Raw genomic sequence first — 26,553 nt, 5'->3', positions numbered from 1 at the left:
AAGAGCCAGATTTAGCCGGAAATGGGTCGACGTGCTTGGTTTTCTGGTTTTTCTTCTTTCCAATGTGAAGAAGGAAATTGTCAAGTCGCTCTCCGCCGAATAGGCTTATATTTCTCTTTTCGCTCAGTGAGACAGGATTGGGCCCCACTTGAAGCAGATATTGAGATACTCATTTTGGCAAATGTAGGTACCAAACATGCGTATCCTCGGTGCTGACGAGTGCTGGTGAAGGACTCAAAATCGATACAGACGAGAATGTACATACTGCCTGCGGTGCGCTAGATAGTCTGGGTAACCGGATATGGTCTTCAACGTCAGATGCTTTACGTGTCCGACCCCGAGTCAGCATCTTAGTAGCTTCGACAACTTTGGAGCATGTAAGAGAAATTAGGAACCGTCGGGCGAAGCCCGATAGGTGCCCCAGGTCGGCCCGGGAGAATAAAGTGCCTGAAAGGGGTTCTTGCTACAATAGTGAGGTCAAAATAAGGCCGGGCACCCTACTTCTTATCATTGTACAGAAGAAGAAGGGTTATGTAGATGGGTGAACGAGAGTCGAGGGGCGGGTGGGCGTGGGCTGCCTTTAAAGCGGCAAGAAGGTCTAATATTTACTCGCTATATGACTAGAAGTTGACTTGACCAAGGGAGAGCCAAGAAGGTGGATGGATGGATATGTTGAATAACTACCATATAGAGTATGAAGTACTTATCTGCCTAATCCTCAAAGGCTAGTCCTACTTCAGGAGAAGTCTATCTTGGACCAAAAACAACAAACCTTGTGCATGAGCAATACAAGAAGGAATCAAAAGTACGAAAAGATGCAATCGGATAGAGAGGACATCCAGCCAAAACACCCAAAAGTGGGAAAGGGAGACATTCAACCAAATGCAATACCACATCCGTCCAAATTCTCCGCCAAGGTCCAAGTCATAGTCTAATCTGGAGAAGTCAGGGGAAGTCCCTCTCGAACGTGCCCACGATGCTCTACTGCTGTTCGCCGTAATGGCTCGGACGGTTGTCCTCGTCGTCAAGATAGACTAACTGGGTGTAGGGATGTGGAGGATTGGAGTGGAGGCCGCTACCAACGCAGAGGAGGATGGAGGATCCAGGTGAGAAAGACCCAACGTGCTGTGGGCAAGGACTGGGCTCCGGACTGGGCTCCCTCACTTGCGGAGGTGCATCCGAGATATGTGATCCAGATCCTAAACGCTCGTCCATTCGCTGTCCATTTTTAATGCTTGCTCCTGGCTCACTCATGTTGGCTTGAAGATTTGCAGGCTTGTCGGATGGGTCTTCGGATGTCGGTGACGTTCCTGCTTTCTCCCGTTAGTGATCTCTGGCGATGTGCCTGCAAGAGATTCCCACTCACTCGGACATTGGTCGTTCTCCTGTGTGCCTTGCGGACTGGAAGCAGAGACGGTTGAACCTTCTACTCCTGTTCTTGGGGATGGACCGGAAGCTGCCGAGACACAAGTAGATGATGTAGAAGAAGACTGAAGTGAGGCTGCATTCGGAACTTCCTTGGATGAAGCAAGCTTTCTATAATCATTTGACAGGCCGGAGCCATGAGAATTCCGTATCGAAGACATTCTGTAGCTAGGTGTGACAAGAATATTCAGGATCCTCAGTGACTTGACTGCAAAGAAATATATAGTGCCTGGCTCATCACATTTCAGCCATGCCGCTCCATCGTTGGACTGGACCGGAGGGCGTGCCCATGCCCAACGCAGTATTCTCTTCTTCAATTTGACTTGCTGACCCTGGGAAGGATGCCATGACAGCAAATGAAGAAGACCCTAAACACTGCCATATTTCAGGCTTCAAGAGGCTTAGAAATCGCAGTGTCTTTGGTCGACGCATGAGGGACTTAAGTCGGAGTGGTCGCATCGACATGGAGCAGCCAAAGCCAGTATGAATCACAAATCAGGCGGTTTGCTGAGCCTCTGTTCTTGGTCTGCCACCACAGGAGTGAGCAGGACGACGGGAAGGGGTGCCTGAAATGATCAACACGACAGTGCCCCCAGCTTCTGCGACAGCGTCCAGAGGGCAAGTAGCTAGTGGTTGCCTTCTCGCTGGAGCTGGAGACGAAGGGAAAGTCCCTTACCTTGACGCGACGCATAGCGAGGCAGATTCGCAGGCTCTGGGTCGGCTCGATTCTTCTCAATTAGCGGCTTAGGACAAGGTCCATAGTAGGGAAACATGAACGAGCAGCCAATAACATCCTGATGCCCTTCTCTCGGGTGGATGTATTTCTCAAAGTGAAGCTGGGGAGATGTTGAACATGGCGGGATTGGTGTTTATCCGCAGACTGCCATGCCGAGAAAAAGGGGTGCAAAGGACGGACCAGGGCAAAGGAGGGTCTTCGCTTCGCCTGCTCCTCACTGACCTTTGCACGCATCTGCACCTGCGCAGCTTCGTACCTTTCCGCATCATTTTCAGTTGCTTCACTGCAATTTCATCTTTGCATCACCTCACCGCCGCAGGTTTGATCACCCGGACCAGCATCGCTCAGTCTGTCAGCAAACCTTTGCACCGAGTACAGCTCCACACAGCCCTCTCGTCGCCGCCTGACCTCTCTGAGTACGCCACTTCCGAGAAGGCTTGCTCTGTAGCTTTGCGGCCCAACGTTGATGTCCGCCACGTCGTGTACTGTCACTATCACCCGCTGGCTGTTGTCGCTCTCGTCTGAGCCTCTCCTTGCCCCGTGGGTTGTTCACCTCCTTTTCAGTTGTCAGCCAGTCAAGATCTCAGCCATGTCTTCACCTGATCGCGACAGGCTGCGTGTCCTGCCGCGCGCATTGCTGCCCAACAAGACATTCAGGTTTCCTGGTCATTGACGGAAGATGAACGGTCTGAAAGAGAAGGAGAACCACACCAGAGCAAATCCTCATCAAGCTTTTACAAGCATGCTGTCGTACAACCTCGCGTGGAAAAAATTGCGCTCCAGTCATTGCCCTGTGGCACCTGGTGCTTCCTGCCTTGTCATTCCAGCTCTATCAAGCTCCATTCCTGTCAGAATGTAAGTCAAGCCAGAGAAAATCGTCGGAAATCAACCGTCCACCAAGGGCAGTGATTGGTACGGTTACTCGATATTTTTCCTCGCTCGCCATGTCGCCCCCAAAAACCCGAGCAAGCCAGTGCAAGAAACGGAGCCGACCTCTCTCAAGGGAGAATGGGATTTATATTTCAAGCAAGATGTTGTTCTACACTACGGCGAGATGGGTCTTGTGCCACGCGAAGCAAGCCAGCTACTGCGCGGTTACCAAGGCAAACGCTCATTTCTCACCATTGGCGTATCATTCCATCCGGCCACCCACTCAGTTCCGAGAGGTGGATATGCGAGTTTCACCAATGATGTCTGGATCTCCCAGGTACGCTGCTTGCTGCTCGAGGACTCTTCTATGGGCCGATGCTGTCCATACGGCACTACGGAAGTACCCTTGGCAAGAGAGGATTCCGTGGGGTGAGATCACAGGCCATTTCTGTAGTGCCCTTGTTTAGTTCGTGCATGCTGGACCAGGAATCGACTTCCGCAGAAGATATCCAAAGCTTTTTCAAGTTTCACACCTGCTCCCTGTTGAATCGTTTGAGTTCTGGCGGTCTAGCCCACTTTTGGTTGCGTTCCCTCTTCCTTCACATTCACCGCCTCTTTGAAACCGAATTCAAGCATCCTATTAGTGGCCCTGGTGGTTCTGACACGCTGCCTGCACTGTCCGACGTTGACTTTGTTCCAACTACGTTCTTTGGAGAACGGTTCGATACAGACCTGCTGTCTCATCCTGCATTCCAGAGTCGACCATCACAAGATGCCTTCAATGCAGCAATCTCCCCGGGAGCTCATCCGAACCTGCTCGAACCCTTCATCGATTCCTTTAGCTCTTCACCGGACCAGTCCTGGGTTAAACAATTGAGCAGCGATCAAGCGAGGCTCACCACATTGGAAAGTCCACAAGAGAGGGGATTTGAAAGTGACAATATGGGAAAAATTGGCGCATATCCATGTGGCTCAGTCAAACGCAATGCAGAGCCACGGGAGGACCGGTCAATTGCACATCGTGCTCCACAACAAGAGGCCGATGTTCGTCGACTGGTGGGCAGTTTCAATGAAAAGCCGGACAGTGGGTTGTGACCTGATTCCGCGATTACGCTACCCTTGGTCGGTCGAAAAGCTTGCTGTCGGTTCGCCATCGTCTGCCACGGAGAGGCCCGTCGCGGTCCAGTCAATGGTCTTCGAGTTCTCGTACACCGATACCACGAGCCTGGGATTTAAATGCTTCATCTTTGAAAGCGTGGAGAGGCCTCTCAGTACCATTTTTCTCATCAGCGGCCATTTGCGAGCCGCCTTGTACAATCAGTCGTCTTAGACGACGAGACTCGAACGAGAGCACAGCTAAGCTAACGTGGACAGGACCCAGACGAGCCCGAGTACAATGCTATTAGCTATACTACTTAGAATCGCGGCAATATCTTCGCCATAGTCCGCGAGGGCCATTCCTTCGCCTTGCGTCCATATTACAAGAAATGAGCCTTCCAGACTCGGAAATTGCGAAGTTCGAATGACAGACAACTTTTCAGCTTGGATTCTCATTTAAACAAATAACACATGGTTTCATGCTTGCTTCGCTCAACAGGATTACAACATCAGACTACTTTGAACAAACGACGTGATAATATGACCCTACATTTCCCCATGTATGTTGCAGTTTTCCTTCCTTCCTTCCTGGTACCATGGCCAGCCTTGCATCCGGGTCAAATTCCCTCCCCTCGCCCAATTTCCGCGGGTTATCGTATGACACCCTTGGCTTCACTGCCCCCCCTTCTTCCTTCATCTGCTCGACCGGCGTGGTTGTATGCTCCATACCCAAGTCTTAGTTGATGGGGATGCGATTGAAATGCGCAATGCTCCCTGACAAAGCAGCAAAAGTCGGTCAGTCCAAGACCCCTCGTCCTTTGGGACAATCGACAATCTTAGGGAGGTTGATACTCACGGCCTCTGCTCTTGTCGGCGATGTTGGCGAATCTCTTGACGTAGTCGACAAACCATTGCTGTGATTCACAAGCCTGTTTGGTCGGTCAGCTTTTGAGGAAAATTATCGTGAACGTCAATATCTTCATTCCCATCCGGCCCGCCCCCTGGGGGCGGGTGAATGGGAGGAAAAAAATTCCCTCATTGAAACGAGCAAAAGAATGGAAAAGCCTACACCCGTAAACCATTCCGTCCCTTTGGTCCAGCTGTGAAGGATCCTGATGTGTGCCGGGTCCGTGGGATCCTGGGAGATCTCGCAGCACAGGCACTCGGGCATGGCGCGCATCTTGTGCACCACGGGCGTCACGAGCTTGACGTACTCGTCCAGCTTCTCGGGGAAGATGTAGATGTCGGTGACCATGAGGGAGCCGTCCGGCCCGGTGGAGGAGATGAAGTTGTTGATGGGGATGAGGTTGCGGTGTTCTGGGACCGAGGCGGAAGCCATGGTGTGCGTGTGTGCTGCGACCAAGTGATGAAATTCAAAAAGGGAGGAGGCTACAATCAAAAGCCAAAAACTAATCTCACGAAGGACGCATGGGCTGAGCTCAGGGCATTCACACGCGGGAGAAGGAGATGTTTGCAAAGAGCATAACACTCCACGCAAGGTGCCGCTGCGAAGAGCTATCGTTATATATACATATTACAAAAGAACAGCACATGGAAGGGCTCAGTCCGCCATGCTGCACACGGGCATATTGCTCAGCGCAGCAAGGGGGCTGTCGCATTGAGCGAGCCATGTGTCCACCCGCGCACCGCTCACTCAAGTAATTGTATCAGCCTGGCAACAGGAAACACGAGCCATTCAGAGTCTAAAGAAAGCGAGAGCTCTGGACGCGTAATCGAATGCCATTTCAGCCCTGAACAATAACTCTCCTTCTCCTCTCTTCTCTTTGCTCATATGCCATGCGATGCAACGGCAATGACAGCGGGACAGCGGGACAGCGAGGGAACCACTACTAGTATTTGCGGCTGATTCAAACGTGGCGTTCTGGAAAAACGAAGCTGAGAACTTTTTCTCCTCAAAAACGGCCAAAGCACAGACCAGCCTCGTGTCTCGCGTCTGAAAAGGGCAAGTGTTCGAGGTGCGTGTGTCATTGAGTGAGTAAGTGACGGAGGAGGCTATATACTAACCAGTGTCCCGCTGGTGCTTGTGGTGGAGGTGCCCGTGCTGAAAAGGACCCCTCCCTTTGTGGGAAGTCCTACGAGGAAGGGAGCACGAGGTCGATCGAGATGTATTCCATGTAGCTAATAACTGGCTAACCAACTAACCGAATAGGGAGGAGGAAAACTAGAGGGGCGAGGGGGAGGGGGTGTTAAAGACCGGAAGAATGAAGGACAAGGGAAGAAGTACGTACGGCCAACATACGTATGTCACGGTACGGTGCATATGTAGGAGTCCAGATTCCCTTTCGCTTGGAGAAGAGAAAAGAAGAAGAAAAAAAAAGGCTTGACATTGTTTTGCCCCGGCTCAACGAGGGAGTCAAAGCGAAAGCGGCGGCTGAACACTGACCGAAAACTCCAATTCCTCGGGAGGGGAACCTCCGGGCATTGCAGTGTAGCTACGGCAAGGTACGGGTATTTGGTCGAAGTCAGGTCAAAAGTTGGAGACATGGACCCGTTGTCGTCGGTCAATGGGGGAGGGGAGGCACAGAGTTACAGGTATTCTGTCTGATATAAGCGGACTCCAGAAAAGGGGAGGGGGTTTGAAATTTGATGTGAGTATTATCTTGGTAAACGAGACGGCTTGACGCACCAGAGCCAGGGGCCTCAGCGATCCATTTGACTGGGGGAACATCGACATCGACATTTGATATCGGAGAACTAAAGAGCCATCTATTACTTCCGTACATACATACCGACCGAGCTGAGAACCTCACTCCCGCCCCTCACAGACGATGCCGTCCACCATCATCCCGGCGTCGCGCAACGCCTCAGCCTCCAGCAGACAAGCCAGCGGCACCTTCACGGGGACAGTGTGGATGGACCCGATCTACATCGACGCGGGGCCCAACATCAACATCAACCACGTCATGTTCACGCCCGGGGCGCGCACGTACTGGCACACGCACGAGAAGGGCCAGCTGTTGCGCGTGCTGGCGGGCTCGGGCTGGGTGTGCGACAAGGGCAGCGAACCCAGGCGTCTGAACGTCGGCGACACGGTCTGGTGCGACCCCGGGACAACGCACTGGCATGGTGGCGATGATGGCAGTTTCATGCTCCATCTCGCTGTCAGCCACGGCAAGACGGTCTGGCACGACGAGGTCACGCAGGAGGAGTATCAGGCCAAGAAGAAGAAGTGAATTTGAATGTGAGTCCCGACCCGGCAGGCTGGACCGAGGTGATGTGCTATACAAGAGAGGGAGAGCGACTGAGGGAGGAAAGTGAGAAGGAGAAGGAGGAGGAGAACCTAGCCACGCTCAGCGGCCGATCCCAAGGTAGACAAGGTAGACGGATACAGATACAGACCACGCAAAACAATGTCCAGCCTCATCGTCGATCCCGGCTAGCTCATTCTAAAGCTTACTCTTTATGAGCGGCACATCTAGGCCTCTTAGCTCTATCGAACCGTCGGCGTATGTATGCCCAGAAACGCTGCAAAATGCGGAGCGTCATCTTCAAGCCCTAACAAAGAAAAGAATCGCCCACAGGTTCGTTGTAAGTGAGGACGCCACGAATAGCAAAGGCTCCCGACAACTGTAAAGCCCCCCCCCCCCCCAAGCAGTGCTGATTGGTGTAAAAGAGAAAACTCGCCCGTCGACGGCTTTTACTCTAGTCCTTTGATGCTTTTGACCAGGTCCGTGGACGGCTGCCCAGATCGCCTCCAAATCGTCTTGCCATCACCTGGATCCTGCATGTCCAGTGCCGGCAAGATCTCCCTTAGCAGATCGTTGACATCCAACCCTCTCTCTCGTGCAACCTGCCATTGTTTGGGATACCCTAGGCTGACCTCCTCGAACCTCACTCCATCTCTCCAATCCGTCCTGCGAACGTGCAGATGCCCTGTAACCACTACTTTGGCATTGAATCGCGTATGCCAGTCCTCGGTCTTCTTGGTTCCACACCATAAGCTGAAGCGAGGGATCATGGGAATTGTAATGGTGTCTTGGCGCAACGGCCAGTGGTTGACCAGCACCAGGGGGATTCCTCTTCGGGAGGTGGCTTCGAGCCGCTCTTCGGCCTTGGAAACGAGCTCCTGGCACCACAGATCCCGCGACTCGTACGGGTCTGGGTGAAGCAATGCCTCGTCCGTGGCAACAATGTTCTCTTCCATCGCCCATTCCAAGGCGGCCTCTCTCGACACATCATCGGGCCTGAAACTGTAGTCGTAGAGTGTAAACAGCGGACAGATGATGCAAGGTCCGCCTTCGCCTTCCCACTTCACGTACTCGTCCTCTGGGGTGATGACTCCGTACTCGTTGGCGACCCGGAGGCATTCCTGATACTTGAAATCTCCTCGTAGATCCTCGTCGAGGCCGTCGTCTTCGTGCCCCTCGGCGCGGTTGCGATGCCCTGGTAGCGTATACAGCTCGTGATTGCCAGGCACCCAAAAGACCTGCTTGAAGAGCTTGGTGGTAATGTTGAAGGCTTCATGGAGGTGCTCAATCTTCTCTCCAACATCGCCGCAGATGATCAGGCTGTCGTCCAAATGAGGTCTTAGCTCATACAGAGCCTCGCGGTTGTGCTTGTAGCTGAGATGGAGGTCTGAAATGGCATAGAGTTTCATTATGACAGTTGGCTTGGGGCAGCTCCCGTTGCTTAAAGAGCTGGGTGAACCGCGAGCTTATCGGCCAGCCCCCAAACTTGGGATCACAACTCAGGTCTTTCCAAACAGATTGACAAAATGGTTGGGTAAGCCAAACACCAAATGACGGCGGCGAGCGCCAGGAGGTCCACGAGGAGTACAAGAAAGTTGGTCGGCAACGCGACTCATCGGGAGCCTTGCAGGACTGTCATCACGCGCAAGATTGAGTCCAACCCCTTTGACCTGCTCGCGCAAAGACTGCGGGATGTAGATGGGGGGAGGTGCTGGCCGAATGGGTGATAGTTGTTCTGATGTGCTCTTGGAGAATCTCTATGCAGAGTGACAGAGTACCGAGTACAGAGACCCCAGAGTAATAAGGCTGAAGCCTGGATTCAGTGAACGAGAACAAGGCAGGAGTCGATTGTGAATTCACTCTGCAAGGATGACCGATGTTTAGCGTGTCTGGTTCACCAAGCATAAGTCCCAGGCGGGAGGCGAGTCTTGGCTTCGGCAACATCATCTCCGGAACAAGATTATTCCGGACATGGCGTCTACAAGCATTTGCCCGCTCTGTCGACTCCATCCAAGATCAAATCTCCATTTGAGGTGAGTCGCGCCTGCTGCTCGTCGTTCAGCCTTCTGGAAACTCAGCCAAAGGGATACGAAGACTCTCTTACGTGGAGCAGGAAGTGCTCGGCCCCCTGTGTGATCAGAAACGCCAAGGTCCTGTTCACCGGCAGTTTGAAGAAACATAAGTAGTCTTCATTCAAAACACCAAAAACGTATTCTATATGCATTTTCTCAACACGGATTCATTCACCATCTAATCCTGGCACCGCACTGGGTGAACACCCGGCGAGCCGATGTTCACATTCATCACAAAAAAGTGGCCGCAACCAGCGCCGTTCCAGAAATGAAGTCAAAAGGCCTGCAAGAAAGTGGTCCTTGACACCAACAGCGGCGCGTGCCTAGACTCCTTCAGAAGCGCCAGTACATAGCTCGCTCCACACGTAGAGTCCGCCGTTTTCAAAAAGCAGATTATGTGCTGGTAAAACCCAACCCCAGCCCAGTCCAATCCAGTCCAGTCCGTCCCGGGCATTCCAGCCCGAGCTTTCGCCGACTCAAAATTTGATTCTTCGGTTTATCCAGAAAGCCCGTGGTATCATTCGAGGTACGTCAAATGCATTTCGTAAATCATAACTTCAGGTGTCTGGTGCTTGATATTGTTCTGTCTTGTGCAGTGATGTAAAACAGCTTCCCCTCAGCACGCGCTACCGAACCCAGTCCTCGTCTTCTCTTTCATCGTTCAAACTCAGTTCGGGATTGGTCATGTCTGGCGCGGCCGACCACGCTGGATCGTCTGCCATGTACGACGGTGGCATGGCAAGTCTAGGCTGCTCCGTTGGAATATTCGAGACTCCATCAGGATGTGCATACCTTTGTGCCTCACTTATAGTGTATGGATGCTCGCCATTGCCCGTGCTTCCTGGAGTAGAGATACTAGGTGTCATGCCTCTACTCACACTCGACAACCGGGACGGGGTTTGGGAATCTTGCGGATTCATCTGCATCTGCGCCAACTGATGTTGCAATTGCATTCTTTTCGTCTCCGCTTCGGCCTGCTTCAAGTAATCGTCGATGTCGAGACTCCCGAGGTTGTCATTGGCCAGCATGTTTGCTTGGGGCGTCCCAAAATAAGACGAGGCTGAACTCAACCTGAATCGATCGGAGGCGTCGTCTCCGCCGGCACTGCTGAAATCGTTGAACGCTTCCAAACTAGTCTGTCGATCATTACCTATGGCCCGCTCGTTGCCCCATTGGTTGGCATTGGATGGAGGGGACTGGTCCTCGACCTCTGAAGGCTCTTCGCTCGAGGAAGTGATTCCCACTTTATTAATTTGGCTCGTCAACTCAGAAGCCTGGAAAGCAACTTGCTGAGACAACATATACGGCGAGTTGTCCTTGTTCAAGCTGTAAAGACCATTATGACCGTCTAGATTGAAACTGGTCCAATCAGACGATGAGCCATCGTTGAGCCTTGCCCATGCTGGAGGCTCGTACTCATGAGCTTGTTCATAGGTCATGAACCAGGTCTCCGGGAAACGTTCTGGAAGCGTTAGATCTTGCAAGCTTGGGTTTTGGCTGTTTTGTAGACTGTTCGACTGTGTCGGCGGGGTGTCTGTGCCAAAGGGAGAGTACGCATAAGCGCGTGGATCGAATTGAGGTATGTTGAAATCCTGTATCGTGGATTTTGCTCCTAGCCTTGCTGGTCCAAGCACCGGCGAATTGTGTTCTGACTTAACCTTCCGTTCCACAATTTGCATGGCCTCCGTTATCGAGGTATGCAGGGGCGACTCATGGAAGGGTTTCGTAAACTTGGTCAGCGGAAGGCTGTCGGTAGAGCGTTGGGCAATCTCCCTATGGCCATGGAGCGAGTTTGATCGCGAAGGAATCTTGTAAGGGTTTCCGAGCTGATTATGAGCATCATTGAACTTGTGAACTGGCTTGTGATGACCATTTGTGAAAATCGTCGTCTTAGGGTCATGGGAGTTCATGTTAGGGCGATGTTTAGCATGGTCCTTCGGCTGATGGAGTTGTGAGATGTCTTCCGGCACCGGATCGAGGTGTTCTTTCTTGAGAGCGCAGGTACAGCGGGAGCCATGTTGACAGCAGCAGTTATGATCTAGGGACAGCATTAGCGCCGTGATCCTTTCTTTCCTAGACTTCCGCATACCAGATTTTCCCTCCTGCTTCTCATGGGGGCAGTTTTCTTTTGAATGAGACTTGTCATGGCACTCGCATTTCACATGTTGAGAGCGCGACTTCCGCAACCCTCGGCAGTGTTGGCATTGGGACACAGGTCGACCCTTCTTGTTGACGTGCACTAGAGGTCGGTCTGGAGAGGGGGGGAAAAAAAACAGAGGATTAGTTGCGAGTTCGATAACCTTTCCACAAGTTTGCGAAGATGCCCAACAAAACTCACCTTGATGGTGGCAAGAGCTAACACGATGGCCCCTCACACAGGCCTCGCAGGCGAACTTCTCCCCGTTGATGAGCATTTCGACTATGCAGGCGACCCGGAAACTCGATCGCTTTTGTCGCAGAGGCGAGCTTGTCTTCCTCAGGGAATAGGAGCAGGAGTAGGTTGGGACCGGGGCTGTCGGGTGGAGGACAATTTCTCGAGGCGGCGGGGCAGGCGGACTAGTCGTCGACCACCTCGGATGCTGAGGTATAGGAAAGGCTGGAGGGCGCGCCCCCAACGGTATATGACAAAGAATCAATCTTAGAAATATCCAACGCCAGATGATGCCAGGGTGGACGTTGTCGGCAAGACTATGGATGGGTGCGGAAGGGTTCCTGGGATAGGATCCGAAAGAACTTCGAGAAAGAACCGCCTTACGCCGGGAAGGGTGGACAGGGAAAAAGGAAAGATTGGCCGGTGAGCAGGGGAGGCTAGGATGGGTCGGGATCGGCCATGGTTCGAGGTTGTTGGAGTGTTCAGCAAAGGTGATGCTGTCTTGCTGATTGCTGATGGGGAGGATACCTTCAGAAGAAAATCAGGAGCGGGTGAAGATTGAGTGTCTGGTGAAGAGGATGAGCGGAAGGAAGACAAAATTCGAGAAAAGCGCAAGAAGGCAGGCGGCGTGGCCACGGGATTCCACTGGACGCGGGTTGGATGGAATCTCTTTTGGAGCCAGTGGCCCAGTGGGGTGGAAAAGACCCAAGGGTAGATGGCGGATGCGCCGTGCAGTGGCTGTTTTCGATTCGAGTTTGGTGGACCACAAAATTCGCAGGGGGGGAGATGGAGGGGGGAGGGAGAAGGCCTGGGATAAGGGAATCTCTTAGTAACCCGCAACTAGGTTGATTGTGTAAGGCATTGATTCGATCGAGTTGCCGCTGCCTGACCATGGGGTTGGTGGAAGCATGAAGGACCCCAGCTACAAGGAAGGACATTGTTATATCAAATATTACTACCTAGGTAAGGAGGCATCGGGAGGGGGCTTGGGGGCACCTGGAAGACCCTTGAAGGGCTCGTTCGGTAGCAGTGACATACTGTACTATAGGTAAACAGGTATGTAAACAGGTAGATAGGTTGCCCCTCACCCAGGTACTTGGGGCACCTTGGGCAACCTCGGGCTACCTGGGCTCCCACTGCACTGCCACGGCTTCACCTTCACCGTTGCCCGCAAAGTCTAAGCCTCCTCGCCCGACGGGCTCCCGTTAAGGCTAGCTACTCCTTTATCCACTACCGTTCTTCCCGCCTTTACCTGCACAATGCAACATTCGTCTCCTCCCCCCACGGCTGATTCTCACCTACCGACATCTGGGGTCCCATCTGCAGCATGTCGCATTGCCCCATGACATAGAGTACTCTGGCTGCTAGTTACAAGTACGCCCTAGTCGTCGTGCTCTGCTGCTGCTCACCCACGAGGTGCACGAGACACTACCCATTCAGGATCAAGTGAATGAACGGTCAGAATCCCCACAAAAAGGCAGAAACCGATAGAGAAAAGGGTCCGGAGAATTACCTTGACCATCCCTCTGACGCTATGAACGGGGAATGGGTCGCAAGGATTCCTTGTCCCTTCCCATCGATCGAAGGGAAAACCCCGTCGTCACACCCTAATGGCCTCCCCTGACTGGCGGCTTCTTTCCTCAGGTACTTTGTGATCATCCACATGGGCATTGATTCGCAGTCGTCATCCACCCATGGAACTTACAGCTTCCCGCTTCAGTGTTCCCGACGACTTGTCGTATAAGACAAGCGGGGCTGCGTTGCAGCGGTGAAGTGATAGTTGAATGGCGCACGTGGCCGCCTGCTACGAGGGATTCCCGCAGGAAAGGTACAGGTGATGAAAAGCTCGGTTTATTTTTGGGGTTTATTCAAGGAAAGCTATCAACACATGGTTGCTGAGTTAAATGATCATCCATCTCTTAGCTACTGTAGCAGGCATATCATGGAGGCCACTCGACTCCCTCCGCTGCCACGTCTGCAAGCCGCAATGGCGAGGGACACAGCAGGATGGGAGGGCGGCCATCATAAATGTTGTCCGTTCGTTGAAATCGTGATGCCTCTCGCGTCTCGCGTTCGTATTGTTGCTCCTTGCTCCAAACAATCGAACGCTACTTATCCAAACGCCCTTTCGATGCCACTTTGTACAGCCAAAGTTTTTCCCACTGAGAAAGCAAAACACAGCACGTCCAGCTTGATCCACCTCAACACCAGCTCTCTTCACCCAACGGTCGGTTCATTTACACGGTGGGGCCGGCCTTGATGACCTCCTCGGTGGCCTCATCAGAGTATTTCTTGAAGTTCTCGTTGAACAACTTCGCGAGTTTGGTCACTTCCTCGCCAAAGTTGGCAGAGCCAGTCCATGACTTCTTGGGGTTCAAGAGCTCATCGGGCACGTTGGGGCATGACTTGGGGACGCTGAGGTTGAACACATCGTATATCTCGTACTCGGCCTTGGCCAACTCTCCAGAGTGAATGGCGTCCAGGATAGCACGCGTGTACTTCAGTGGGCAACGCTTGCCCCCAGTAGTAGCACCGGCACCGACCCAACCGGTGTTGAGCAGCCATGCGTTGACATTGTGTTCGGAGATCTTGTCAGCCAGCATCTTCGCATAGCGCATCGGGTGCAGAGCCAAGAAAGGTTGAGCGAAGCAGGATGAGAAGGTAGCCTGAGGCTCCGTGACGCCATCTTCGGTGCCAGCCATCTTGGATGTATAGCCAGAGATGAAGTGGAACATAGTCTGTCCCGTGTTCAGCTTGGAGATGGGTGGCAGCACGCCGCGGGCATCGCAAGTCAGGAGGATGATGTTGCTAGGATGGTTGTCGCTGATACACGGGATCTTAGCATTGCTGATGTACTCGATAGGGTATGCGCAGCGAGTGTTCTCCGTCAAGGTCGCGTCGTCGTAGTCCACTTCTCGGGTCTCGGGGTCAAAGACCACATTCTCCAAGACAGAACCGAATCGAATGGCATTGAAGATATCCGGTTCCTTCTCCGCAGACAGACCAATACACTTGGCATAGCAACCTCCTTCGATGTTGAAGATACCTTTATCAGTCCAGCAGTGCTCGTCGTCACCGATCAACTTGCGGTTGGGATCAGCGGAGAGTGTGGTTTTGCCAGTGCCAGACAGCCCGAAGAAGACGGTCACATCGCCATCCTGACCCTCGTTTGCCGAGGAGTGGAGGGTCAAGACGTTGTGCTTGACGGGCATCTCATAGAAGAGGACGGTGAAGACACCCTTCTTCATCTCGCCAGCATATTCAGTACCAAGGATCACCATCTCTTTCTCAGCAAAGTTGATGGCAACGCTGGTGGCGCTGGTCATCCCAGATGTGTATCGGTTGGCGGGGAAAGACCCGGCATTGTAGATGACATAGTCAGGATGGAAATGCTCCAGCTCTTCACGAGAAGGTCTGATGAGCATGTTCCGCATGAACAGAGCATGATAAGCCCGGGCGCAGACAACTCGGACACTGATGCGGTATCGTTCATCCCAGCCAGCGAAGCCATCGATGACATAGATACGGTTGCGGGTATTGAGGTAGTCGACGGCGCGTTCTCGATTGATCTTCCAGACCTAGAGCAACACCATGAATGTTAGCTATCATTCACACGACAAACACGTGGTGGGGCTCAGGGCAGAAGAACGGAAAGATTCCATCGCGATGAGTGGCGATTGACCTAGGCTGGCCGAGTCATCCGCAGCCAAGACTCCTTAGCCGCGGCACAGGTTGGTGAGCCCCAGCACTGCGTCATGGGCTTGTCCGGGCAACGCGGGGCAAAACCACACAGAAACCAACACTTCACGTTGGAACAGTTGTGCTTCCTGCCGTCCGTAGCGCACATGCGAACCAATGCATCACCGTGCATTGCGGGGAAGGCCTTGGGTGTTGGCAGTCGAGCTTCTCGCTCTCATGACCGAGATCAATTGACTCAGGCTCTGCTAGGCACATAGTGCTCGTTGTTTCGGATTTGGGTCGGACAAGTCTCGCCAGGTGCAATGGATAGAACAGGAACACACACACACACAGATAAAGAGAGAGAGATGGCAATACTGACTTCTGGGCTCATAGGCTTGTTGACTGGTCCCCACCACACATCCTTCTCCGAGCTTTCCTCCTTGACCACACGCTTATCTAGCGGGGAACGACCGGTCTTGGAGCCTGAGTAGGCCGTCAAAGCTCCTGAGGAAGTAATGGCCGTACCAGTTTCGTAGACCAAGGCGTCTTCGTAGAGAGCAGACACTGAGGGATTGGCAACAATGGCAACGCGGTCGTAGTCAATGTGTGCGATGGTATGGAGCTCTTCTTCGAGCTCGGTGTGCTCGCGGCCTGGCCTGGGACATTGGGTGAGTTCAAAGTGTCTTTCAAGTTTTGGGCATCAAAATGACGACAAACTTACTCAACACCCCCAGGGTGGAGAGCGGTCTTGTTGACAGAATGAGAAACCATTCTGGAAGAAAAGGCTTGAAGTTGGACTTTGGCTAGTTCTGAACGTGCTGTGCCGGTTGCTGGAGAAGGCGAGTGCGGCCTGATCTGGTGAACAGCTTGGAGACGAGCAGAATATTCTGAAGCCATGACTTGGGGATCGACCTGATATTGTATCTTTCTGACGATGGGGCCAAGCCGACCTGAAGTGCTATTCCCGATGAACGCACGGGAGAGATCGGAGGGCGACGAGATGGTTTTGCCTACAGAGTCAATCCGACTCTGCCCGACGAGTGCTGATTGGAAGAGGCAAAGTGCCGTCGATATGCCGTGTGGTACTAATTGGAGATCAATGCTACAGGTGCGGAGCATGCGATAATGAACGCAAATGCCCTTTTTATTATCGTGTTTGGTTCAGCTTTGAGAAAGAGTGAGAGGAAGAGTATGGCGGGCAAGGCGGGAGAGTGAGGGAAGACAGAGCGAGAGAGCTCGAACTGAGGTGGAGGCGAGAGCTGAGTCTGGCAGCCTGGGCTTAGTCCTGCTGTCCTCTCCTAAGAACTCCTCTCGTGATGTTCCTTTGACCCCCCGCCAATCTCGCCCCCTGTAGACCTGAGGCTATGTGTTGAATGGCTGTCGACCTCGCTCGTTTTTGCCCCAGGCTTCTACCGAGTACTTAGAGGTCCTGCGCCTGCGTCAGCGTTCGTTCTCTTATGGCTCTTTGTTTCTACGCCAATCGAATGTGATTTTCGCTGTGCATTGTCCAATAACAGATTTTCCGGGAGGGGAACAAGGACGAAGAAATGACGAGGGTTATACATGCGTCAACATGAATATACTCCGCATCTTCGATGGCTCTGACGACAAACTGTTGATCCGGCAAACGAAAGAGGCAGGTCGGCGTGGCCTGGGAGGGGCAAGGCACAAACAAACACCAGAGGAGCGAGCAGATCATGACCAAACTGTCGCTCCAAAACAACACGGTTATAATGCTGGGAACGGACTAAATCATTGCACCTTTGCCTGTGACCAAACTCTGCAATAGGGAATTGGATCAATGTCTATATTGGGACTCATCTCCACTCCGCAAGAACCACACGAACCGCAATCCATCTGTCCGAGACCTCCCAAATCAACCCCCAACATACCTGCAGACTGGCCTAGATTCTGCACAGTTAGGTAGAGAGCGTGGATGTCATCTAAGAGGCCGCCCAGCCCTCACGTCATAGGCATCAAGCAGTCTTCTGCCATGCTCCATACATGCCGAGCAAACTGCTGGTCACCCCGGCCAGACCAATGATACCGTCGTCAAGATTGACATATCCGAGTATTGTGCCGGGCACTGTAAGGTCGCAGAGGTCGGAGATCAGCTGGATGTTGACAGTTCGTTGTTGTCTGAGTCTAGGAGTCAGCGGACAATCTCTCAAGCAGGAAGTGGTCAAGGGGCATTGCCCTGCAACATACCTGGCAATCTTGACCTTCTCCACCTTGGCTTCGGCGTCCTTCTCATCCACAGCCCTGGCACGTTCCCTCAGTTTATAAGTGTTGTAGATGCCAGCAAGGGCGCTGGCGACCAGACCTGTGAACCAGAACCGGTATGCCGTGGCCTGGATGCTCTTCGCCCGAGGATCTTTCTTGACTCCCATTGTGTCCAACAGCGTCATCATGTCGAAGAACATGTAGCCAGCGTAGCCAATCTGCCTCAGAATCTGGAGATATTGCACGATCTTGTCCCCATTGCCCGACTTGATGGCCGCATCGTATAGTTCGGATCCAGCGCGGATGTGCTCGACGAATTTCCCAACGCGCAGGATCTTTCTCGTCAACCCGAATTGATTCTTGATCGTGGTCCATGGCAGGATGGCGCTTGTCGGGTTGTTGGTGCGATACAAGTACCACGCGTAGAATCTGCTGAAGTACTGGATTGTTCGGAGGACTTTGTCACGACCGACTGCGACAAAGGGTTCTGGTCAGCAGATAGACTTTCGAGAGCTCACGAATTGACCGACTCACCTGTTGTCGCAACATATCGGAGGTAATGGGTCAGCGCAGGGTGATAGACAAGGGCGTCGGCAACCATGGCTGTGATGCCTCTCGTGTTCTCTCTCGGTCTTCTGGCAGATAACAAGGGCGAGATTGGGGAGGGTAAAAAGGCCAACTCGGGATGAAAATGATGATCTTAAAGCGCGATGCCGGGTATTAGCAAAGGAGCGAGGGAGGTCAGCCATGTGCCGCCGAAACATGCTGCCTCGGCTCTTCGGGCAACATCCAGCTTCTACGAGGCCCGATCCAATGCGTGTGCGCATGAACAACATTCCATTCCAAGTACAATTCAACTCTATATATGTCTATTCTACTCAATCAATCTTGGCGGCAATCAATTTGGCAACAACTTCACCGCCTCGCACGTCCAACAGACAAGCGGTCATCCGCTCGCCCTCCTACAAGTCTACGTCCACGTCCAAATATCCCTGGTAAATGTGACCCCCAGCATTATTCCCGGATCTCTCGCGCAAGTTCAAGCAGGTATTTATGGACCCCTACAGCTTGCTCGCCCTGTAAAAATGGGAGAAGGGGTATGAATGCCGAGACTCGACCAGTAATAGGAGGCTGCAAAAAGAGAGGAAATGTTAGTGTATACAATTTTTGCTCCCAAAGGTCATGCCGCCCTCACCCTGAATTCTTGTTTGAACTCCTTTTTGATCACTTTCGATAATTTCTCGATCAAGGCGAGGTCGATAAACGTGATCATGGTCGGTCGACAGGATGGCTTTATGCTCTTGACAGAACGGTATGATCTGGTCGTCAATTGCGTTGGCGGCAAGCACTCAAACCATCCTGCAACGGTCGACCTCTGTTCGATGCCGTCGCTCTTCATATTCTCCTGTAAAGAGCGGACTCAGTCATGCTCACATCAAAAGAAAATAATGCCATGCCCTTGTCGAAAGGAATCAAGAGGGCATCATGATTGTTAGCGGTCGTCTTTTCAAATTCATCAAGGAACTCCTGATTCGCAGTCAGCATCGAACAGCAGCGTCAGAAAAAAGAGACTGTGACTTACAATACCTGGCTGCCCGCCTTTCCTGGCCAGGAAGTTACTCAAAAGGGAGTCATGTGCCGAGCAATTGTATGGTGCCCCGGGACCAAAGAGCTCATGCACGCTCTTGAAAGTTATGCAGTCGACAACTTCAATTCTAGCGATAGGAGATGGCTCAGTTGTCTGGCTAGCTCCGTTTTCCCGTGCCCACTGTGGCCGGCAAAGACCATTACCAGCGGTTGCTTCTTCCTTCTCCCAGTCCTTGGGCCATATAGCTGACCAGATGGTCAGTCGCCAAATTGGCAGCAGTCTGGCCGATAAGGGAATACGGGATCCCCAGGAGTGCCTCAGCTGAACTCAACTTCGCCACTTGTGTAGCTCGAGTAGAAGGTTTCTTGACCTTTGTCGACCTCTCTATGCTAAAAATGTCTGTCAGCCTGTGGCCCGACATTGGCTGGATGTAACGCCAGCGACATCCTCCAAGCACGCAGCAAACTTTGAACAAGCCAACCTACTAATAATGCTGTGCGAGATTAAGGGCTTTGGTCAGTTTATGGCGTGCTACTTCAGCGACACACCAATGCTTATTGTCATCTGCCAGGTCGGGCATACTATCTGCTTCCGTTTATATGGGTTATTGACGCAGAACGGTGAATAAAACTTGTTCGGAATGAAATCAACTGCAGTCCCGAGACTCAACAATGTTGCTACAGCGACATTAGTGTCGCTTCGTAGGTTATCGCGGTTGACAATGGCAAATGCGAGCAGTGGAAGTTTATCCTCGCCGTATACCAAGTTGACATCTCCGCCGAACCATGCAAATTTGCGGACTATCCATTCGTCGTTTGTTCCCAAAGCATAGAACATGACGGGAAAGCCTTCGACTGTACCAGTTGCAATCTCGGGAGGTGGTGCTGACCCTTTGGTATTCGTCTCCGCTTTGCGTGTTGATTCCTTCGTGTTTTTACTGGCCTCAACGATGGAATGCCACTTTATGGCCTCTTCAACATTGCCGTGGTCGCTCTGTTGTTTGAAAATAGCCAAGTCTTTGTTTTTTTGCCTGGTGATGACATTCGACCAGCAGGTACCTAGGGTCAGCAAAGTGCGAGCTCGAGATCAGAACACTTTCAAGCGTCTGCGACTTTTCGAATGGATGTGTCGTTATCAGGGGCATCATTCTCAGCGATCAATCTGAAGAACGGTTCTCCAGGCTGGACACATAAGGATTCCACCAGACAGTGGCTTGTGTCATTGGCGGGCAGGACATGGGCAAGTGTAGGCAATGTAAGTTTGGAGAAGCTGGTCAAGCCGGATCTCGCCTGTATGAGCTCCGAGGCTGGCAGCTGGCACCTAACGACCGACATGTTGACCCGGGGCAGTGGTAAAGAGAAGCATGTCACAGGACGTCTGAGACAGCTGGCTGCTGTCTGCCTTGGCTGCTGTGACTGAAGCTACGGCCACGTCGCTTATCACTCAGTTCCCCGAGGACCGAGCAAGGCAGATACAGTTGCTGCCTGGAACTGGATCAATACGGCTTGCTTTGGGCGCATCTTGCCTGTTCGGGCGTACAATTTTCTGTTCAGTCGATCTGGGCTAAGGCCTTTCCACCAGTCCATGGGTTCAATGGCTGTCTGACGAAAGATATTTTCCGGTCTGAAAGCAGGCTGTACTGATCAACATAGCGATCGGGCGTGGATGTGGAGGTTCCTCGCTCCTGAGGTGTCCTTAGCGTGGTTTCGTCAAGGGCCTCGAGGCAGGAAGACGGCGCAAGGACCGCGGTGGAAACCATCCTTGTCATGACAGAGAGACAGGAAAGGATGTTAACGTCCAAGAAGAGTTTTTCTATTTATTCTCCCGGTCTGACTTCCGGAATTGACAGTGGAGAATTGGACGGCTTGGTCTGGACTCGGACACGACTGCTTGGCATGACCAGCCAACCTATTTCAAGATACGCCGAGAGAGTTGTCACGGAGTGCTTACAGTGTTCGAGCTGTTACCTGTCCATACATTAGCCAATGAATATGAGAGCAAAATTCAAGAGCAAGAATAGGAATCAAGATTCGTTCCATCAAAGGTTGAAAGAGAAAGAACAGGCACATGCCGAGCTTGAGACTGAACTAAGGAAGGTCCACGGGAAGATCAGCCAAATCAAGGAAGATCTGGAAAAACAAAGGAAGCGAGCTCGCTATCGCTCGACAAGAGAGTAAAGAGCAAGAAGCCACATTATCCAACAGCTTGCGTGAGGCTCAAGAGTAGGTACGGTCGTTGACGCAAATAAGCACAGAAGAGAAAGCCAATCTGACGAAACAGCTCAATGAAGCATTGGACAAGTGCGCTACTCTTGAGACGGCCAAGCAAAACCCAGAGTCTGATCTGACAAGACAAATCAGCGATGCTGAGCACCAGTGCTCTGCTCTGGAAAGGGCAAACAAACATCTCGAGGAGCGGGCCGCGAATGTCAGCAAGGAGCTCGCATCGCTTTAGGAACGCCTCATGGAAAAGGAAAACTCTGTTGAGGGGAAAGCGCTTTGAATTCTACTGCTACAAACAAAATAAAAGGACGCCAAATCTCGTTTAAAGGAGGCTCAAGCGGTATTGGATGGCCGCAATAAGCAGTCCCAGGCTCAACGAGAGGGATCTGGAAAGAAAATTCAAGCCCTGGAGACACGCGTCAAGGAGATGAAAGCCGCCCACAAAATCAGGGAGGATCAGCTTCAAGCACAGTTGGACCGAGAAAGAAAAGGTCAGGAGGGTCAGGCGGTCGCTTCTCCGAACAATGAAGAACTGAACAGGACGAACAAGACCCTTCGGAGTGGAGTTGCGCTTTAGGACATACGGATTCTCGATCTTGAAGTCAAGATAGATCAGGTCGCAGCCGAGACCTAAGGCACTGTCCGGGTGCTTTGTGACCAGATCTCCGACCTGGAAACCAGACTCGCTATGGCATCACAAAAAGAGACGGAAGCCCGTCGACCAAAAGACGATTTGGCAGCGGAATTGTCACGCCTGCAGACTGAGCAGGCATCAGCTGGAAAGGGTGCGCTTTGGATGGCCAGCAGCGAGAAATAGAAAGTCTCACAAAAGCTCTGAAGCCTCCTTCCGAAGCCGTCGTCATTTGCATCGATCGCAGTTGGGGCATGTCGAAAGATACGGATACCGCCAAAGAAGAACTCCCGGCTCTTCTGCGTGGCATCAGACTGCGGAATCCGTCTGCGATTATTGGCATTGTTACCCACAATACCACGAATGGGGTGGCAACCTTGCACGAACTCTCCGACGTCAACAGCGCGATGGAAAGCTGCTTGAGTGGTGTGTATACCAGCGGGATCGATCAGTGGAAGAACATCATAGTAACGGCTCGGGACATGCTGAGGAGACACAAGGGAGGAAGCCAAGGGTGTCTTGCCGAATCATTTGTTTAGGCGATGGCGACGTGGAAGTGGATTTTCTATACTTTATTCATCTCGACGGTGGGTACTCTCTCCTCAATCGATCGCAGACAAAACAGTCGTTCGCGATGTCTTTAGCTACATTCGTGACGACTTCCTACCACAATCCCACTCCCCACAGACCGCCACGAGCTATAAAAGCTCCCACAGAAGACCGGAGGGATAGACTTTGATTCTAGCTGTCCAAGCACATTTGCAGCTCCGGAGCTCGTTGGCAGGATTTGATAAAAGCTTTCAGTCCGGGGTGGAGGGGCTGCGTGGAATGAGTACTCCTTATGAATGACGATGGATTGTGAATACAATGGCAAGATCTGACCTGTATGTTCTTTTTTTTGGAGCCGCAGGACATTCTAGATAGTTTATGAACCCGCACCAATTAGAGGCAGTTGTGCTACTAGAATCTGGAAATCTCCCGACCCGCCTGTTCGGAGCCTTGCGGACAATGTTCGGCCTGGAGGAAGAACATATTGTACTTGGTACATATTACAAGCATTCCACAGGAAGCTCTCCGAGAACTCCGCAAAGGGTAAGATCTCCACTTTTAGAGAGCCGAGGCTCCGACCTCAAGTTCCGCCGGGTTTGCGGAGGAGAATGGCGCCAACAGCCATTAGCTACTCCCTACCCACACAGCACCTATGATGAAGTTAATCCCATCTTTCTTCGACATACCCAACAGCTTATTGTGAATTATCCCGGTATTCTTTTTTGGCGGTCCCACGCAGATCAGATTGGAACGATTGCCGTCGCCCTGTCTCCCGTTTTAACCAGTCTGTGTTTTTTTGTCGTGCCTGGTCGGGATTGTCGTTTGGCTGTTTTAGGGGGTTGAGAAACAGAGACAGAAGCGTAGATCCAAGGGAAAAGGGCGCAAGTATATCGAATCAAATAGGTTTTGCATCACTGTATTGGAGCAGAAGAGGACTCAGACGGAGGAGAAAGTCGACGACTGCAACGACCGTTCGTGCACGCAATCACTTGCTCCAATTTCATTTCCTTATATATAATTATCACGGAGACACAGTAGCAGAACAGCCGAGGTGGAATCCAAAGAGAGGCCGAGTCAGACCACAATGCCTACCAAGTCGACGTACCCGGACATCCAGATCCCCAATGTCGACCTTTGGGGGCTCATGTTTGAGCAGCCTCGGGACTTTCCCGACTCCCAAGGTGCGTGGATGAAGGAGTTTTGCTTCTGAACTGCGGAAATCAGGATTCTTTTCTGCTAACTCCAGCCATGATTTTCAGTTATCTACCGTTCCGTGGACTCCTCCCGGCAGTACACGTGGGCCGACGTCAAAGAAGCCGCCACGGCGTTTGGAGGCGGTCTTCGCAACCTCTGGGACTGGGAAAAGGGCGACGTGCTGAACATGTTCGCGCCCAACGATGTCGACTTTGCGCCGATCGTCTACGGCGTCTTTTTCGCCGGGGGCATCGTGTCGCCCGCGAATCCCGCCTATTCGGCCGACGAGCTTTCCTTCCAGCTGTCCAATTCCGGGTCCAAGGCGATCGTGACGACGATTGATTTCCTGCCCACGGCTCTGAAGGCGGCAAAGATGTCCAACATCCCCGGAGACCGCGTGATATTGCTGGGCAGCAAACGCGATCCATCCCACAAAATCAAGCACTGGACCAATATCCGCAAGACCTCAGGCGCGACTCGGTACAGACGGCGCAAGATGGATCCACACAACGAGCTGGCTTTCCTCGTGTACAGCTCAGGCACGACCGGTCTGCCCAAGGGAGTCATGCTGAGTCACCGCAACATCATCGCCGATGTCCTGATGATCAAGGGAGCAATGGGCAAGTGGTACTCGAGCGGGAACGACAAGATCCTTGGGGTCCTACCATTCTACCACATTTACGGACTCACGGGGCTGGTCCATCAACCTTTGCATCGGGGCATCGAACTTGTTGTGATGCCCGCGTTCAATCTCGAGGTGTTTTTGAAGGCTATCCAGGAGCACAAGATCACATTCATTTACGTTGCACCCCCGGTGATCGTGCGGCTGTCGCGGGACGAGATTGTCGCAAAGTATGACCTGAGCAGCGTGAGGATGATCACCAGCGGTGCAGCGCCTTTGACTCAAGAACTTGTCGATACGGTCCACAAAAGACTGAAGATCAAAATCAACCAAGCCTATGGATTGAGCGAGACATCTCCAATGACGCACACACAGGTAAGCGCACCCCGAGCCCAATCAAGATGGAATTCATTGTGTTTGTTCAATTCGCTGACACGACGACATCGTTCTAGCCCTGGGATGAATGGTACACTTCTGTGGGAAGTGTCGGCAAGATGTTTCCGAGCATGGTGGCCAAGTACATGTCCCCCGACGGCAAAGAACTTGGCCCCGGCGAGGCGGGAGAGCTGTGGCTGTCTGGACCGAATGTTTTCAAGGGATACTGGAAGAATGAGCCAGCCACCAAGGACGCCATCACGGAGGATGGCTATTTCAAGACAGGCGACGTGGGATTCCAGGACAAAGACCACAATTTCTACATCACGGACCGAGTCAAGGAGCTCATCAAATACAAGGGGTTTCAGGTAGCGCCAGCGGAGCTCGAGGGCAAACTGATGGATCACCCTGGGATCAACGACGTGGCGGTGATTGGGGTGTACGACGAATTCCAACACACCGAAGTGCCGCGGGCTTACGTGGTGGCCAGCGACGGCAGCAAGACCAGTGAGAAGGACGCAGAAGACATCGTGCAATGGCTGGCCGGCAAGGTGGCCAATCACAAGAGGCTGCGAGGCGGCGTGAGGTTTATCGACGAGATTCCCAAGAGCGCTGCAGGTAAGATCCTGCGGAGATTGTTGAAGGATAGGGCCAAGGAGGAAGACGGGGGGCAGGTCAAGGCGAAACTGTAGGAGGCCTGTACCTCGTAAGGGTCGAGTGCGGAAGACGTGCGGATTTCTGTTCATGTTCTTTTCCCCTTTGCTTCTTTCTTTTGACTTTTCCTTTTCTGGTCGCTGCGGCGAGAACTCTCTGATGTACATATTTGATACATCCAGGGAGGACAATGCCGGTGGTGTGGACAAAAGGCGATACAAGGCGAGTACCAAGCTTTGCGCGGCACGATTTGATTCGGGCGTTTGAGGCGATTAAGCCTCTAGAAGCCGGCTGGGCATCTTTTCTTGATGACTCGGATCGAATGACCCTGATTGACACCCACCGGAAGAACGTACCTTGCTCGCTATTGAGGTACCCAGTACTTAGGCTCGGTAGCCAGGTAGGTCGGTGGTAGGGTGACCAGGGAATGGAGTCTGTGGGCACAAAAGTTCTTCCGTTCCGCAGCCAATACATTGTCCAGAGCGTATACACGTGCACCACGTGTGTGTCTGCGTGTCCGACGCTTCTCCGTAAGAAACGGTAACCTTCCACGGTTACGCGGCCCCAGCGCGCTGAGATGGGAAGGTCCTCCGTGCTGCGAAGGAGAGTAATCCGTACTTAGGTGTTGAGGGCGGACACTCTCCTGGGAAGCAAAACAAGTGGCAGACTAACTAGAACCACGCAGCAGCGGCGATCCCGAATCTTTGTTCGTCCATGGCGCAGGCTCGATGTTACGGTCGGAGAAGACGGCAGAGATGCAGCCACTCACAATAATGATGGGCTTCTGCAATGGGCAAAGTGTCGGGTGCCACAACCGTAAGAGCTTTGACGGGCGTCATGGGGGCGTGACCCTTCGCAACGGGCCCGAAGCCGGAACGGGACATGATCTGTGGGGGGGGGGGGTGGCAGGGGTCTTTATCAAGGCTGATGGGGGATGCCGAACAGGCACGAATCAGGACAGACCCTGGACAGACTAAGTAGCCGCCAATTAACCCTTCGACTGCCCAATGACACCCTAATGACCACCCACTAG

General features: G+C 52.6%; 8 protein-coding genes across 8 annotated transcripts; 2 read left to right on the top strand and 6 right to left on the bottom strand.

The window, feature by feature from the left end:
* Positions 1-4,965: 4,965 nt before the first annotated feature.
* Positions 4,966-5,468, bottom strand: A1O5_03748 (uncharacterized protein; the record flags this gene model as incomplete). The annotated part of the gene is made up of 2 exons (XM_007744359.1): positions 4,966-5,058; positions 5,199-5,468. 2 exons carry the CDS (start codon positions 5,466-5,468, stop codon positions 4,966-4,968), a joined length of 363 nt encoding a protein of 120 aa, XP_007742549.1.
* A 1,450-nt stretch (positions 5,469-6,918) lies between these two features.
* Positions 6,919-7,323, top strand: A1O5_03747 (uncharacterized protein; the record flags this gene model as incomplete). The annotated part of the gene is made up of 1 exon (XM_007744358.1): positions 6,919-7,323. One exon carries the CDS (start codon positions 6,919-6,921, stop codon positions 7,321-7,323), a length of 405 nt encoding a protein of 134 aa, XP_007742548.1.
* A 464-nt stretch (positions 7,324-7,787) lies between these two features.
* A1O5_03746 (uncharacterized protein) lies at positions 7,788-8,747 on the bottom strand (the record flags this gene model as incomplete). Its single annotated transcript, XM_007744357.1, has 1 exon — positions 7,788-8,747. One exon carries the CDS (start codon positions 8,745-8,747, stop codon positions 7,788-7,790), a length of 960 nt encoding a protein of 319 aa, XP_007742547.1.
* A 1,289-nt stretch (positions 8,748-10,036) lies between these two features.
* A1O5_03745 (uncharacterized protein) lies at positions 10,037-11,320 on the bottom strand (the record flags this gene model as incomplete). Its single annotated transcript, XM_007744356.1, has 1 exon — positions 10,037-11,320. One exon carries the CDS (start codon positions 11,318-11,320, stop codon positions 10,037-10,039), a length of 1,284 nt encoding a protein of 427 aa, XP_007742546.1.
* A 2,698-nt stretch (positions 11,321-14,018) lies between these two features.
* On the bottom strand, positions 14,019-16,359 carry A1O5_03744 (phosphoenolpyruvate carboxykinase [ATP]; the record flags this gene model as incomplete). The annotated part of the gene is made up of 3 exons (XM_007744355.1): positions 14,019-15,359; positions 15,842-16,118; positions 16,184-16,359. 3 exons carry the CDS (start codon positions 16,357-16,359, stop codon positions 14,019-14,021), a joined length of 1,794 nt encoding a protein of 597 aa, XP_007742545.1.
* Positions 16,360-17,438: 1,079 nt separating this feature from the next.
* A1O5_03743 (uncharacterized protein) lies at positions 17,439-18,286 on the bottom strand (the record flags this gene model as incomplete). Its single annotated transcript, XM_007744354.1, has 3 exons — positions 17,439-17,601; positions 17,671-18,157; positions 18,220-18,286. The coding sequence occupies 3 exons, from the start codon at positions 18,284-18,286 to the stop codon at positions 17,439-17,441; spliced, it is 717 nt and encodes a 238-aa protein (XP_007742544.1).
* A 794-nt stretch (positions 18,287-19,080) lies between these two features.
* Positions 19,081-20,110, bottom strand: A1O5_03742 (uncharacterized protein; the record flags this gene model as incomplete). Its single annotated transcript, XM_007744353.1, has 3 exons — positions 19,081-19,212; positions 19,268-19,518; positions 19,822-20,110. The coding sequence occupies 3 exons, from the start codon at positions 20,108-20,110 to the stop codon at positions 19,081-19,083; spliced, it is 672 nt and encodes a 223-aa protein (XP_007742543.1).
* Positions 20,111-23,759: 3,649 nt separating this feature from the next.
* A1O5_03741 (uncharacterized protein) lies at positions 23,760-25,558 on the top strand (the record flags this gene model as incomplete). The annotated part of the gene is made up of 3 exons (XM_007744352.1): positions 23,760-23,856; positions 23,935-24,866; positions 24,944-25,558. The coding sequence occupies 3 exons, from the start codon at positions 23,760-23,762 to the stop codon at positions 25,556-25,558; spliced, it is 1,644 nt and encodes a 547-aa protein (XP_007742542.1).
* Between the last annotated feature and the right edge of the window lie 995 nt (positions 25,559-26,553).

This window comes from Cladophialophora psammophila, assembly GCF_000585535.1.
Source record: "Cladophialophora psammophila CBS 110553 chromosome Unknown aczJe-supercont1.5, whole genome shotgun sequence".
Lineage (NCBI taxonomy): Eukaryota > Fungi > Ascomycota > Eurotiomycetes > Chaetothyriales > Herpotrichiellaceae > Cladophialophora > Cladophialophora psammophila.
Note: the sequence above shows the minus strand (reverse complement) of the source record. Positions and strands in the feature narration are given on the sequence as shown.